Raw genomic sequence first — 14711 nt, 5'->3', positions numbered from 1 at the left:
GAGATGTGAGATGAGCAGTTGGATATATAAGACTAAAGTTTTGGGGGGGATCTAGCTGAAGATATAAATTTGGAAGCCATGTATGTACAAGTGGTATTTAAAACCATGAGGTTATTTATGGCAATTTACACAGCTTAAAAATGATGGAAGGAGACTGGACTTGGGGTAGTGAACATACAATGTAATATATAGATGATGTATTATAGAATGGTACACCTGAAACCTATATAATTTTATTAAATAATGTCACCCCAGTAAATTAAAAAAAATAAAATAGTTTTAAAAAACATCAACCCTATTCCAACTCTTAAAAAAAAAAAAAATAAGAGAACACTTTCTATAACATTCTATGAGGCCAGCAGTATCCTGATAACAAAGCCAGAGAAAGATTCCATAAGAAAACTATAGACCAATATTCCTTATGAATATAGATACAAAAATCCTCAACAAAATACGACTAAACCTATCTGATGGCACATTAAGAAGGATTACACACTATGAACAAATGGGATTTACCCTAGAAATGCATAGGGAAATCAAAGTATACAGCACACTAATATGACAGGACTAAGGAGAACCACCACATGATCATCTCCATAGATGCAGAAAAGCACCTGACAAAACTTCAACACCCCTCATGACAAAGACACTCGGCAAATTAAGAGTAGAAGGATAGCCCGGCCGGTGTGGCTCAATGGTTGAGTGTCGACCTATGAACCAGGTGATCATGGTCGATTCCAGGTGAGGGCACATGCCCAGGTTGTGGGCTCAATCCTCAGTGGGGGCCATGCAGGAGGCGGCTGATCAATGATTCTCTCTCATCATTGATGTTTCTCTCTCTCTCCCTCTCCCTTCCTCAAAATATATATATATTTTTTTAAAAAAAGAGTAGAATAGCCTTTTCAGCAAATGTTGCTAGAACAATTGGATATCTATATGCAAAAATTATCAACTTGAACCCATACCTTGTAATACATATAAAATTATGATATATGATTCTTATATAAAAACCTAGAAAATGCAACTATAGTCAACAGATTAGTGTTTGCTTGGGGATGGAGCTGTGAGGGCCAGGAGAGAGGGATCACAAAGAGGCACATAGAAACTTTTGTGGGTGATGGATAGGTTCATTACTTTGGTTGTGATAATTTCATAGGAACCAATGTCAAGACTTACCCAATTGTACACTTTAAATATGTACAGCTTATTATATGCTAATTATATCTCAATAAAGCTTTTAAAAATATTTTAAATGAGCTATGTAAAAATATTAATTCCCAAATTGATAGATTTAAATTGAATTGGTAATTTTTCCTATAATTTCCATCACTGTGATGAATACATATTAAAGTGAGTTGGTATTACAATGCCTAAAGGCATTCATTATAAACACACATTTTTTGGAGGAATTATGGACTTTAGAAAATTAATTCTTGCCCATTTGTTAACTATACAATAATGTTACCTCTTCAGAATGCAGCTAAAAAGAATCAAGAGTCAAAATAGGTCTTTGGGTGGACAGGGGCAATCCTAAAATCCATGCAATCAAGCCCATGGACTTCTGTAACTAGTGAAACTCCCTGCAAGTGCCTGTTCTGATCTGAAATATGCAAACAGTAATCTAAAACTATTTAGTTAGACGGGCAGAAGCCTACCACAGCACAAATTCTTATTAGCACCTTAGGGCATAAACATGTAATAGGATAGCACTATATTAACAGAGGAACAATCTACACTAATAAAAGAGAAAGATGCAACTTGATCGTACCTTCGCAACGCCCACCAGCCAATCAGGAGTGAGTATGCAAATTAACCCAACAAAGATGGCGGGTTAATTTGCATATACAGGCGCTGAGCGGTTGGGGGCGCGACGCTCGCGTCATTGCCATGGCGACAACGCAGGCTTTCTGCACCACTCCAGCTGCTCTGGGCCTCTGGGCAGCATGGGAAGGCAGAAAGGCGGCTCCAGCCAGAGTGAAGGCGGTGCCGGCAGCCAGGGAAAGGAAGGCCCATTCTTGCACGAATCTTCGTGCATCAGGCCTCTAGTATATATAATAATAGGGATGTTAGTAGGTGCCTTTGTTCCAGGTACTATCCTGGGTATCATTTTGTATAACTCTTCATTTCTAATTCTTACAACAATCTCTCAAAGTATCAACAATATTGTCCCCACTTTTCAGATGTGGAACAGTGGTCAAAAAGGTTCAACATCTCGATCACATTCACATTAGAACTAGCAGGGCCAAGACTGGAATATACTTCTACTTCTACTTTAAATTTCACCATAAGAAAAGGTGAAATTATATTCTACATACTTTTGTGAGATGCTAAAGGAATTATCTATCACAGTTATAATCTAAAATGTTTAACTTCTTAAACGTGGAGTTAATTCATGGAGAAAAATTCATACCTCAATGGTGAATAAACCAAAGTATTAAATTATATTCTACTCTCTCAATTCATAAAAATAATGATATAGATATAGACTGGCTGCTATGAAAAAATACAGAAACAGTATTTTCTTACTTAGGTCAAGAATGACATTCCACTAAAACAAACATATCTTAATTAAATTTTGTTCAACACACAGTTTCTTAAGGCCATTATTTTAAATAAAATTGAGTTGAGAAAAAACAACACTGTTCTTTAAAATAAAAGGCAAAAGTTAGAAGAAAATGTAAGATGTGCATGTCAGCCTGTGTCTGAAAACCTCTAGAATTATTTCCAATACCCTTTTGTTATCCCATTTAGAATATTAAAGTTTTAAAAATTATGTCATAAAATGGCAATGAAGACAGAAAGAAACAAAATCAACAAACAATATAAATATCTTACATTTTGTCATAAAAGTAAACATCTTCCCTCATCCACTGTAAACCAGATTTTAAATAAGTAATAAAATTAGCTTGAATTTCATTCCTAATTTTGCAAATGAGATACCACAGTGCTTTAGACATGACAAATGTCAGAGGAATGCTCACCATAAGGCAACTCCAAGGCTAACAAAAGAAGTAAATAAAATCCACCCCAAATCTACAGAGAATGCTTCCCACTCCACCACACCACTGTAATGAATAACTAAATAACCTATTCCTTTGGGGAGGGAGGAAGGAGAGAGTTCAGTCATTCCAAGGCCTCCCTTTAAGTTACCAAAAGGTCTGTGAACCCAAAGATACTGATCGCTTCTCTTCCACAACACTCCCTTTTTCTTAGCAGGGAGGTTGTTATGTTTTCAGTACCAGCTAAAGAGAAAAAATAAGCCTGAGATACAATTATACTGTCTCAAAAATTCCTTTCCTAAGACATGACTCCAACTTTTCTCACAGGCTTCAAAATCAAATTGACTGAAAGACTTTAACATTAAAAAAGCAATAACTTTGATTATGAGAATCAGAGAATCTCAGAGTTTCTTCATCTAGGAAAGCTTACCACCTTTTTATGATTTTCCTTAGGGAAATAACTAACGAGCCAATTTCTAGAATGTCATATTTGTAAGTGCAGAGTACTAAATTTGATCGTTTTTTAGGATCAATCATTGTACAATTCTACTGGAAGAAATCTCTACATTTTTAGACGCAATGTAATATACATCCAAGAATGCTCCAAAAGCCTGGAAGTCATATACTAAGTACATGGGTACCTACCATTAACTAAACAGTATATTCTTAATAAAAATTCCTACTTCACTTGCATGCTTTAAACTAAAAATAATTCAAGATGCTGTTTGGTAAAACATGCCTTTTAATATCCCTTTAGGTGAACAAACTCACCTTCACCATCATGCATTTCAGTTAAGAAGAAAAGCTACGTTTCTGACTTTAATAAAGTGGCTAGTACATATTTCACATGGCACATCATTTTATACATGCTAAGAAAATCAGATTAAGAATGAACAGATTAATATGTAATGGACACAGAAACAATTGTAGATGTATATGTATACATGGGTTAGTAAACACATAAATACACATGCACATGTTGCCCAGCTCTATCCACGAAGAGGGCCTAGAAGCAATGACACCCCAGTAACAATGAGCACAGCCCACTCCAGATCCTCATTTCTAAACACCATTCTCCAATAAAAGGAACCAGGGCTCCTTGGGAAATGGTTGACTCTAGGCCTGGGGCAGGAAAAATAAAAAATGAACTGGAGTATCTTTGTAGTACCCAAAAGTAAGTGCGTGCTCAAATCTGCATTTTAACTCTTGTTTTTCAAAACAGGTGGATTCTGTTAAGTAGAGGGAGACAATCCCATTACAATTAAATTGTCCATGCTTGATTAATAACTGTTGCTGCCTCCCTACTTTACCCCAAATATGCAACCCTGCTTCCCTAATCCCCAAAAGTGCAAAGTAAAGAGGGGACACATAAAAGGCGAAAGTAGTTAGGGGTTAGTCACAAAATCACATCATACCGTGCAAAATTCAAGCTTTTTACCAGTTCATCCAATGAGCGGTTATTTTTCAGGTCTGGCTCTGTGACCGTCTAGAACAGAAAAACAACAGATGGAAAAAAGTCATAAACAATAATTTACTTGTCATGATCTTGTTTTTGAAAATGTGTGACCCATCCTCCCGAGACTTCCCATCCCATTAAATCTTCCAGGAAAGCCTCAAAATAAAGTTTATTTATCTCACACTAATATGGTATTTAAAAACAGAGTTAGTATCAGCCAACTGAAAGTCTGATAAAAGTTCTACAAAGCATATATACGCTGTACTAAGGTAAAACTTAATATGAGTGAGGATGCCAACACTCAGCTTTACCAAACATTTCTCCCGAAGAACAGAAAAGATGCTCTCTTAAAAACAAGATTGGTTTTTAGGAATGCAAGAGGAAAATGGTAAATCCAGTAGTTATTTAGCATAAATGGAATACAGTTCATCTCCCTGATGATACCATCTTGACAAAGACAGTGTGCCTGATGTTGTAAAAGCTTAGACTCGAGAAACAAACTATCATTTCTTTCATAGGGTTCTTACATAATAGTAAACACATAAATACACAATGGCATCCTCACACCATGAGCCCAACGGAACTAGAACCCAAGCCCCTTTAACTAGTCCAAGTGTCCTTGCTGTTAGGCCTTACTGTCTCTTTTACTTCTTTCTTTACTCCTATTAATGTCTACTTTCCCTTTTAACCTACCTTTTCATCTATTTCCACTACTTGAAAAGCTTCAGAAACCACTAACAAAACTAACAACAAATTTCCTAGTGTTGTCCCTGAAGGTCTGTTTTGGGAAAGACGTAAGGGACCAGTTAGGCTGGGTTCAGCTCAATGGCCATGAATCTTTGCCTTCTGCACAAATACTTACACCAGTCACTTGCAAATAATAATCCTACTATCAGATTTCCTATGCAATGTGAGAAATAACAACAAGTGAAAAGCCATAAAAACATGGGTCTTAACATTTTATGAGTGCTACATTCTGGCCTTAAAATTAGTTTTTCCTCCTAAAATACATTTAGGTCATCCAAGTCCCCATAAAAACTTGAACAAAGCACAGTTCCCCATATATGTGTTTTAGAGGTCCTTTCTCTCAAAATGTCTTTTTTACAGCTCAATTCAATAATTACACATCTTCCCTTGGGCTTCTGCATACACATGAAGCAGAAATATTTGCACCACTGAATAAGTTCTTTAAAAAACAAAAAAGGAAAGAACAACTTACCACACAACAAGTTGGACACTGTGTTTTATAGGACAAAAATTTTCTTATACAGAGAGAACAGTCTGCAAAAACATAAATGCAACATAAATTAGTTAAGCTATATTAATAGTACAGGAATCTGACTTCTAACAAAATCTGACATAAGGTGTAGAATATTTGCATCATCTAAGGCAGCGGTCACCAATCAGTGGTCCATGGACCACTGGTGGTCTGTGAGGTCTGAAAGGTTGGCAACCACAGATAAGGTATCTCTATATATAAAAGCCTATAGAGAACAACCGGAATGACCAGTTGCTATGATGCGCACTGAATACCAGGGGGCAGACGCTCAATGCAGGAGCTGCCCCCTAGTGGTCAGTGCGCTCCCACAGCCAACCTCCCATGCCAGCCAACTTCCTGCAGCCCCTCTCCAAACCCCTCCCCCTGCCTGGCCAGTCCCTGATAGGCCTCAATCGCTGGCCAGGCCGAGGGACCCCACCCATGCACAAATTTGTGCACCAGGCCTCTAGTATCATTATAATATCAAAATTCTAGTACCTCTACTCTACCTATGCACATTTGCAAATGTGATTAAGTAGCATTTTTAGGAGAGAGAAGCATATCAAATAATAATAATCATGAGTCCCTAGAGCATTACAACTCCATAAGCAAAATACATCACTCTCTATATCCTCCATCTGTAAAATGTAGGAAACATACATGTAAGACCTGGAATGGATATTATATAAACACTAGAGGCCTGGTGCACAAAATTCATGCACTCAGGGGGAGGGGCGTGTTCCTCAGTCCAGCCTGTACCCTCTCACAGTCCAGAAGCCCTGCGATCGATCGCTCCAAAGAGGTAGGCCCTGCCCACTCGGCCAGGGCTCTGCGATGGATCACTCCCACAGAGTAAGGCCCCCCCAACCCACCACAGCAGGGTAACCTGGGCCTCCCTCTTTGGGGTGATCGATCGTGCCCTGCAGAGGGAGGCCCCATCCACCCGCCACAGCCCGCCGGTTGGTGGCCTGGGCCTCCCTCTTTGGGGCAATCGTGGAGTTCCCCGATTGATCGCCCCGCCGGCCAGTAGCCTGGGCCTCCCTCTGCCTGGCGATCATGGGGCAATGGCCAGGCCCCCGACCAATTGCACCCGCCTTGGCTGGCCTGGTGCCAGCCAGTGTCATAGCGTGGTTGTTGGGATGGTCGTTCTGCTGTTTGGCCGTTTAGTCAATTTGCATATCACACTTTTATTCTAGATGTCAGATATCTCCACTGACTAACATTCTAACATATAAATTTTGAAATAAGATATATATACACACAGTTAGGATTTCTACATCCTAACTCTATAATGATGTCCATTATCCCACATTTAACAAGTACTTTTGTGGCTATCACTAAGAAAAGAACAATACATAATGGAAGGTTCTTGACCTTAAGGAGCTAACAAAATAGCCAAGTAATTACAGTGTAATAAGTCCTAACAATTTAAGCAGGAAGTTGACATTAACTAAATTCTTCACATCCAAGGCAGTGTAAAATGATCTCTCCGAAAGAAAAAATAGATATGATTAATAGAATGTTATCATACTGGTAGACAATGTGCTTTTAGGCCAAGTTCAGCTTAATGAAGGGGCTTCATTTAAAAAAGGACTCAGTTTAGTGAAGGAGGAGGAGACAGTATGCTTTCAGATACAGACGGCCAGTAAATGAACAAGTCATACCAGCCTTAGTAAGAACATTCAGGAGGAAAAACAAAAGAATGAGTTATAAAAAAGATAAAAACGGGTTAAGTTCTTTGGGAAGCCATGGTAAAAAGGGGACTTCTGGTTTCTGATCTGGCACGTAAGGAGCTCAGAAGTCATAGCTCTATCTAACAACAAGAAAAACAACATACAGACTGAAAAATCAACAACTTTTCTTGGATACACCAGAGAAGTGAGGTCACAGGGCAAACTGCTGCCCCCCGAATTGGAGACATCAGGCTGGAAATAGAATCACAACTTACCAGAGTAGAAACCCATACTCAGAAACTTGCATGGGAACCAGAGCTGGGGTAAAACCTGAACTGCAACTGACAAATGGTGTGGACAGTCTGAGTTTAAAAATCCTAAGGCAACACAAATACTGGGGACGGGGTGAGAGTGAGGAGGGGCTCACACTTATGTGTTTTCACTCCAAGAAGTCTACCAGGTTCTCAATGTGACTATCAGACAAAAATCCCCTAGCATGAGAATCTTAATCAGGGTATCCAAGGACTACACACAGGTGCGAGCAAGGCCACAGTAATCTGTATGTACACTGCGCAAGCGTGCTCTTCTATAACCCAAAAGACTCAGGTCACTATTTGGAAAGAAGTAACAGGAAGGATGTTACTGACCAGCTCGGTGCGGCTGCTTGGTGAGGCTGCTCCCAGGAAAGGCAGGCTGCTGTTATGTGGGGCTGCATTACTGACCAGCAGGCTGCTGCTGTGGGTACAGAGGCTACTGCTACTGTGTGGGAAAGATGTGTTGTTACCTAGCCTGTGTGGCTACTGAATGGGACTTTGCTTTGAAGGAACTGTTTTGTCTAATGGCTCCTTGTTAGCAATGGCGACATGGCTACTGGCTTCTACAATAAAGACTCCCTTACCTACCCACAACTTCTCATGGCTTCTCCGTCTCTGAATACCCAGCATTCAAGAAGGTCTAGTCACTGACAGAGGGGCTCGGACCCGACACTAACTTACATAAAAATCACATTTTGACTAATTCACAGAAACAGTATATACTTACAGTTATGTGAACACTGAGGAATCATCATTGCAATGTTGAAATATTCAAAGCAAATTCCACACCGCAGCAAATCATCTACTGTCTGAAATGCAAATAATATACATATATATGTATCAGAAAGACACCCACATTGGAATGTCTGGCACAGAACTCTTTCTCCATCCCTAAAAAAATAACTTAGTAATACTTATTTGTCAAATTTACGAACTCCACATAAACTGCAGGAGATCTTAACAAATAGAGAAAAACCTCCCCCATGTGACTCTTACACATTCAAAACACTGTAAACGGATCAAGCTGGCAGTGTACAGATTTTTACACAATACTGTTACTCCTTCACAAAAGGACTACTCTATTCCTGCTCCACTTCCCACACGTTTCCAGTTTGTACTCCCAGCCACCTCCTCTTCAGACCGCATCCCCCGGCCTAGTCACTGCTAAGGGAAAAGTACCAGTAGCCAGTCAGCACACAGGTTAAAACCAAATCAGAGAATATTAAAGTCAAACATTAGAAATTATCTAGTTAAACCCCTTACTTTACACATAAGGACACTAGTATCCAGAGTAGGCACGCATATGGGGCACGAGTCCGGCCTGGACTAAACTTCCTGTCTCCCGACTGGCTTCTGCATGGTTCCACAATGGAGCCAAAGAAGCCCTAGGGAGACTGGGGCCAGTGACAGCAGAGGGAGGTGAAGAAGTGGACAATCTGGAAAGTCAGACAGATGTGTATCAACCTGGAATGCAACCAAAAAGGATCTACTCTCACAATCCCAAATCCTTAAATCATTTAAAATAAAATGTTTTTCAATAGAATACTGAGAAGATACTTAAAAGACAAAAAAGAGGGAGCTCTCTTATGCACTGATATGGAAAGATTGTCAAGATAAGTGAAAAAAGGCAGTACATATGGTATGCTACCTTTGGCTTAAAAGGCAGGGGAGAATAAGAATGTGTTCCATGTTTATCTTGTATGCAGGTATAAAGAAATTCTGAAAAGATACACAAGAAAGTAATAAATGGTCACAGGAGTTAGAAAACTGGATAGAAGAGGGACGAGCTGGGAGGTAGACTTTTACTTTTCTTTCATGTATTTTTTTAACCATGTGAGCGTATTACTTAAATTTTCAAATAACAAATGAAAAAAGACTAATGTCACTAATAGTCTATATGATGAAATATTATGTAGCCATTTAAAAAAATATATTCTTTCAAAGAAAAATGCCATAGGAAAATGTTCATGTTTTAATGGAAACTGAAAAAAAATATATCAGAGAACAAATCTATAACAATAATAAATAATAACAGAACCATGTAGTTTAATCGCCATAACAATCCAATGAGGTCTATATATAGCACCTGAATCCCAGCCTTGCAGACTCAGACTACAGAGCTTAAAAGCAGTTGGATCAAACCCAAGAAGTTGACCCCCCAAAATCCCAAATTTTAAATGCATTTACACATTGTGGGCATGTGCGGGCATGAGCACACACAAGGTAAACTGACCAGAAATAAGAGAAAATGTCAAACAGTAGTTATCTCTAGACCAGCGGTCACCAACCTTTCGGACCTCACAGACCACCAGTGGTCTGTGGACCACCGGTTGGCGACCACTGCTCTAGACGATAGGATAATGGGTAACTCATTTAGTCCTTGCTCTTATCCTGAAGTTTAATTTTTTTTCTACTATATACACATACATTTATAACCTGTCAAAGCCAGAAATTTTTGTTATTGTTAAACCAGGGAAATAAACATTAAAATACCAAAACCTTCCATTATTTTATATAGTAAGCTACCATTGACTCAAAAAGCAAGAGGGTTGTGTTGAAAATTGATTAAGAGCAGAAGCAGAACTGGAAGACAGAGCCCTGGCATCTAGTCCATTGTAATTTCTTCTATATAACCATCCTCTTCCGGTGGAGGAGTGGTTCTGACAGGTCTGCTGAGCAAGATCTGTGGAAGGTGACACCACATCAAACAAGCTGGTATATAACACTAGTGGTCCAGTGCACCAATTCATGCATATTGAAAGGAAATTAATTAGAAGAAATATTTTAATATCTCTATTCGCCCTTTGTCTATAATAGAAGTGTCAGAGATGAAAGAAAATTAGTAAAATGTACATTAAAATAATATAAAAATTGATTAATAAGAAACAATAACATGATATAACAACGAATATTTTCCATGAAATTTTTACTGTCAGAATCTTCGTTTATCATTAATTCTTTTAAATATGCCGGGTATTCTGGAAAATTTATATCATTTGGACAAACTGCCTTTGCTACAACATCGAGTAAATTTTCCATCAGATGGTTTTTCATAGGAGAAATTTAGGAATAGGCAAAATTGACATGTAACAGTCATTCCGCCACAACTGTGTTCGATAACTGCATCCTCATTTACCTCATTTTCGCTATGAAGGCAGTTCCTACCAGTATTGGTAGTACTTGTCGATGACTGTTCTTCAGACATATTCTGACGTTGCTTTCTTTCAGCCTCAGAGGTACGTTGTGCCAATAGTTTTCTTCAGATACATTCTGTCAACAACACCAGCTTCTTTCGGCTTCAGAGGTACAGTGTGGCAATAGTTGGTCTTCCGACATATTCTGTCGACAATTTCGGCTTCAGAATGTCAACAAAAATGTGACGTCATTACCCGGTACCCACAGCCACTGTTTGTGAGCTGGGCTGGGCTGTGGGCCGCATTTTGCGCCATGGCAGCATCGGCTGTAATTTGGTGGGCTATGGCTCCGGAGTGGTGGTGGGGCCTGTGTCCCACCTGGGGGAAGCCGAGTGTTGCTTTGTCGGCACCAGGTCTGTGTGTGTCACGGCAGCCCCTATGTTGAGTGTCTGCCCCCTGGTGATCAGTGTGCATCATAGCGACCGGTTGGACAGTGGGAAGGACACTTAGCATATTAGCCTTTTATATATATATATTCATATGAATTTCCATCATGCCACTCCAAGAGAGTAACATGCACGCTCAACCCAAACAGATCAAGCAGATGCCCTCAGATTTCTTTAATTTAGAGAAAGTGGAACAGGGAAATAGAGAATGGGTGAAAAGACAATCTTCAGAGCAAAGGTTCTTAAGTTTTTGGTGTCACAAGATCCCTTTGAAAAATGGATTAAAACTGTGGACTCTCTTCTCAGAAAAGCACACATACAGACAAAATTTTTAATAAATAATCCAGTTACCAAAGTCTTTCCATGGATCCTAGATTAGGAACCATGGATCTAGAGTCAGATTTTTATTCAATATAAGGAAGAACTCCAAACAGAGCTACTTCAGGGAGCAGCTAATTCTTTGTCCCTGGAAGGGTTCAAACAAAAACCGAGATGAGAAATGGCAGAATACATTATAAAAGGGATTAAAATACTGAAGGGACTGGCTTCCCAACCTTAAGATTTCATGATTCTAATATGGGCTCAATCGACTCTATCACTGAACACTCCCTGGTGCTGAACCCTCAATTCAGTGCTGTGGTGAGATATTAAAGCCACAGAAAACATGGAAGCTGCCTCTAAAGACCACTGTAGGAATATACAAAATATGCTTAAATTTACAAGCAAAAGGTAGCTTTACAGGTTACAGAACTTTCACTTCCTTTATCCAATTAGATCTTCACAACAAAAAGGCGTTGAAAAGTTAACGTACGTTAAGTGCTAATAATAAGATGCATCAATTGAATGTTTGACTTCCAGATACCTTCAATCAACTGGCAAGTAATTTGTGAGCCCCCACATTAAGCTCAGTAAGTCAGACAGACCAACTCATTTAACCAACCCTACAGACTGTTTATTTTTGCCTCCAGTTGATAGTTGAGGAAGTTCAGGCTCAGAGAGTTTTAGTCAGAGAGTTTTAGTAACTAACTCAAGGTCACACAGTTAAATGAGAGGCCGAGATCAGACTTAACCCAGGATCATCGTTTTTTGCACTATGTCCTGTTAACCATGGCAACTCAAGCGTTTGTTGACTCTCCAAATTGATGACTCATGGCTTTCCACCCTTAAAGATTTTTTTCTAGTTGTTCTGCTTGCATTACAGAAATTGATCATCATGCAACATTTCTAAAACTATTCCTAGCATTTATATTTGGGCTGTGCTCTTGAGAATGGGCATAACTGCCTTAACTCAAACCTGTGCTCTTCTCCACTGCACGTGAATGCCAAAGCCACCAGAGCTGGAAAACCACAGCTTTCCTAGCTCCTTTCCACAATGTCAGCTTTCACCATGGGGCTAATCTCGTCTCCCCAGGGACTGCAGGTGACAGTGACGATGACAGGAAGAATAAGGTTCACACTTACTTTAACCGCCCACAAGCCCCTTCACTTAATCCTCAGATCCGCCTGCTGAGTCAGTGGGGCAGACGCCATAATCCTCAAGTAAACAAAACCGAGGAAGAGAAGGAGAAAGTGATCTTACCCGCCAGGAGAAAAACCAAGCCACTGATGCTGAGCGCAGCAAAATGTTATTTGCTCTTGACCAAACAGAGCAGGGGTCCTGGGCTCACCACTACCGAAACGCCTTGCCAAACACCAAACCAATGTCATTTAGGCGAAATAATTCGGTTAAATGGAAGGCTGGCTAACGCTGAGCCTGAGTCCTGATCTCTTTGTTTAAAAGAGAAACAGGCACAACTGTGAGGAGTTGGGACATGTCAGGAAGGGGTCAGGGCACACCTGCACTAGGCTTCCGGAGGGTGATGAGAACAAACTAAAGAAAACGTCAAGGAGCCCACCTGCTTCGCTCGGTGACTAAGTAAATGCTTTCCGATGCACGTTCTACCCAAAATCATGTCCAGTGTCACCTCGGAAATTCTCAGCCGAGGTCCGGGGAGAGTTGACATCGAGCTCAGCACGTCGTGAACCCGCCGAAAGGGTTAACAGTCGCGGTCGCTGTCACTGTGCGGACTAACCGTTCCTTCTCGAGGTCGCTGTGATTGCTGTGGCCGAACTGCCCAACACCGGGTTCCTTAAGGCCGCCAACCTCGGCTCAGAAAAAGGGACCGAGGCCTGTCCCCGGGACACTGAGGCCCAGAGCCACGCGGGCGGCCGGTGGGCAAGTGGCAGAGCAAAAGCGGGCACCCTGGCCCACGCCGGTCGCTCGCGCCGGGTCCTCTCGCGGCGGGGCTGGCCTCCCGCGGACACCCGGGCGCCCCCAACCTGCCCGCAGCGCTCACCTTCATAACTTCCAGGCCCGGAGGCCACCGAGGCTCGACCAGGGAGTCCATGGTCTCCCCAAAGGATGCTGGGGGTTCCGCTGCCCACTGGCCTCCCGCGCTCCACTGCCACTCGAAATTCCCCGCGCTACCGCGCTACGACAGCAGTCCGCGACGCGCCGGCGGCGTGCGCGGAGCCTGCCGGGAGTTGTAGTACGTGGGCGGAGCGCAGCCCAGATGCTATTATTGCGCATGCGCTAGATTCACCTTTCCAGCCGAAAGTAAATGGTTAATGGGCCCGCATTGCTTTTGTATTTTGACCCTGAATAAATAAATGCCTGTTGAATGTTGGGGAAAGACAGCCGGGAGTCAAACCAAATCCACACTTTACCAAATCTTTCAAGGTCTAGGGCCTATAGGCTAATGCTTTCTCCTTCGGGTTGCCTTCCCTGATTGCTATAACTGCTGTGAGCAAAGATTTTCATATCTATTATTTCATCTAACCCCATCACAGTACTGCGAGGTAAGCATTATCATTGCCAGTGTACACAAAAGGAAGCTTCCGCTTAAAAACTTGAATAGTGCCCTAACTGGTTTGGCCAGTGAATAGAGCACCGGCCTGTGGACTGAAGGGTCCCAGGTTCGATTCCGGTCAAGGGCATGTGCCTGGGTTGCAGGCGCATCCCCACTGGGGGGTGGGCAGGAAGCAGCTGTTTGATGTTTCTCTTTCATTGATGTTTTTGGCTCTCTATCCCTCTCCCTTCCTCTCTGTAAAAAATAAATAAAATATATAATAAATAAATAAAAATAAAAACTTGAATAGTGTGTTCTTTTTTGTTGTTTTTTTCAGGATTGAATAGCGTGTTCTTGAGTCACACAGTGTCATTGTCCAGATTATACAATCAGGACCTCTTTGAATGGGTGCTCTTTTATAAAATTAAAATTTTAATTTTAAGTTATTCCTTTTCTTAACCACCTTAACTTTGTATAACTTTCCAGATAATTCCTATGCTGATACATAGATAAGATTTTTCCACAAATCCTATATAATAAAAGCCTAATATGCAAATGGACCACACTGTGGAACAACCTGTCGCTATGATGAGAACTGACCAC

At 40.9% G+C, this 14711-nt stretch overlaps 1 protein-coding gene across 2 annotated transcripts in view; it reads right to left on the bottom strand.

Annotated features, from left to right (window-relative positions):
• Positions 1 to 13751, bottom strand: part of RAD18 (RAD18, E3 ubiquitin protein ligase) — a 79972-nt gene extending 66221 nt beyond the window's left edge. Inside the window, exons 1-4 of one of the 2 annotated variants that reach the window (XM_006083904.3) lie at positions 13617 to 13751; positions 8428 to 8509; positions 5675 to 5736; positions 4415 to 4485 (exon numbers count right to left, since the gene is read on the bottom strand). In XM_006083904.3, the coding sequence (XP_006083966.1) occupies positions 4415 to 4485; positions 5675 to 5736; positions 8428 to 8509; positions 13617 to 13667 (266 nt within the window). In that variant the 5' untranslated portion in view covers positions 13668 to 13751. Of the gene's footprint in view, positions 1 to 4414; positions 4486 to 5674; positions 5737 to 8427; positions 8510 to 10836; positions 11072 to 13616 lie in introns of those variants that run through there. The other variant, XM_023749718.1, reaches the window with a different exon arrangement.
• Between the last annotated feature and the right edge of the window lie 960 nt (positions 13752 to 14711).

Source organism: Myotis lucifugus, unplaced genomic scaffold, assembly GCF_000147115.1.
Source record: "Myotis lucifugus unplaced genomic scaffold, Myoluc2.0 scaffold_8, whole genome shotgun sequence".
Lineage (NCBI taxonomy): Eukaryota > Metazoa > Chordata > Mammalia > Chiroptera > Vespertilionidae > Myotis > Myotis lucifugus.
Note: the sequence above shows the minus strand (reverse complement) of the source record. Positions and strands in the feature narration are given on the sequence as shown.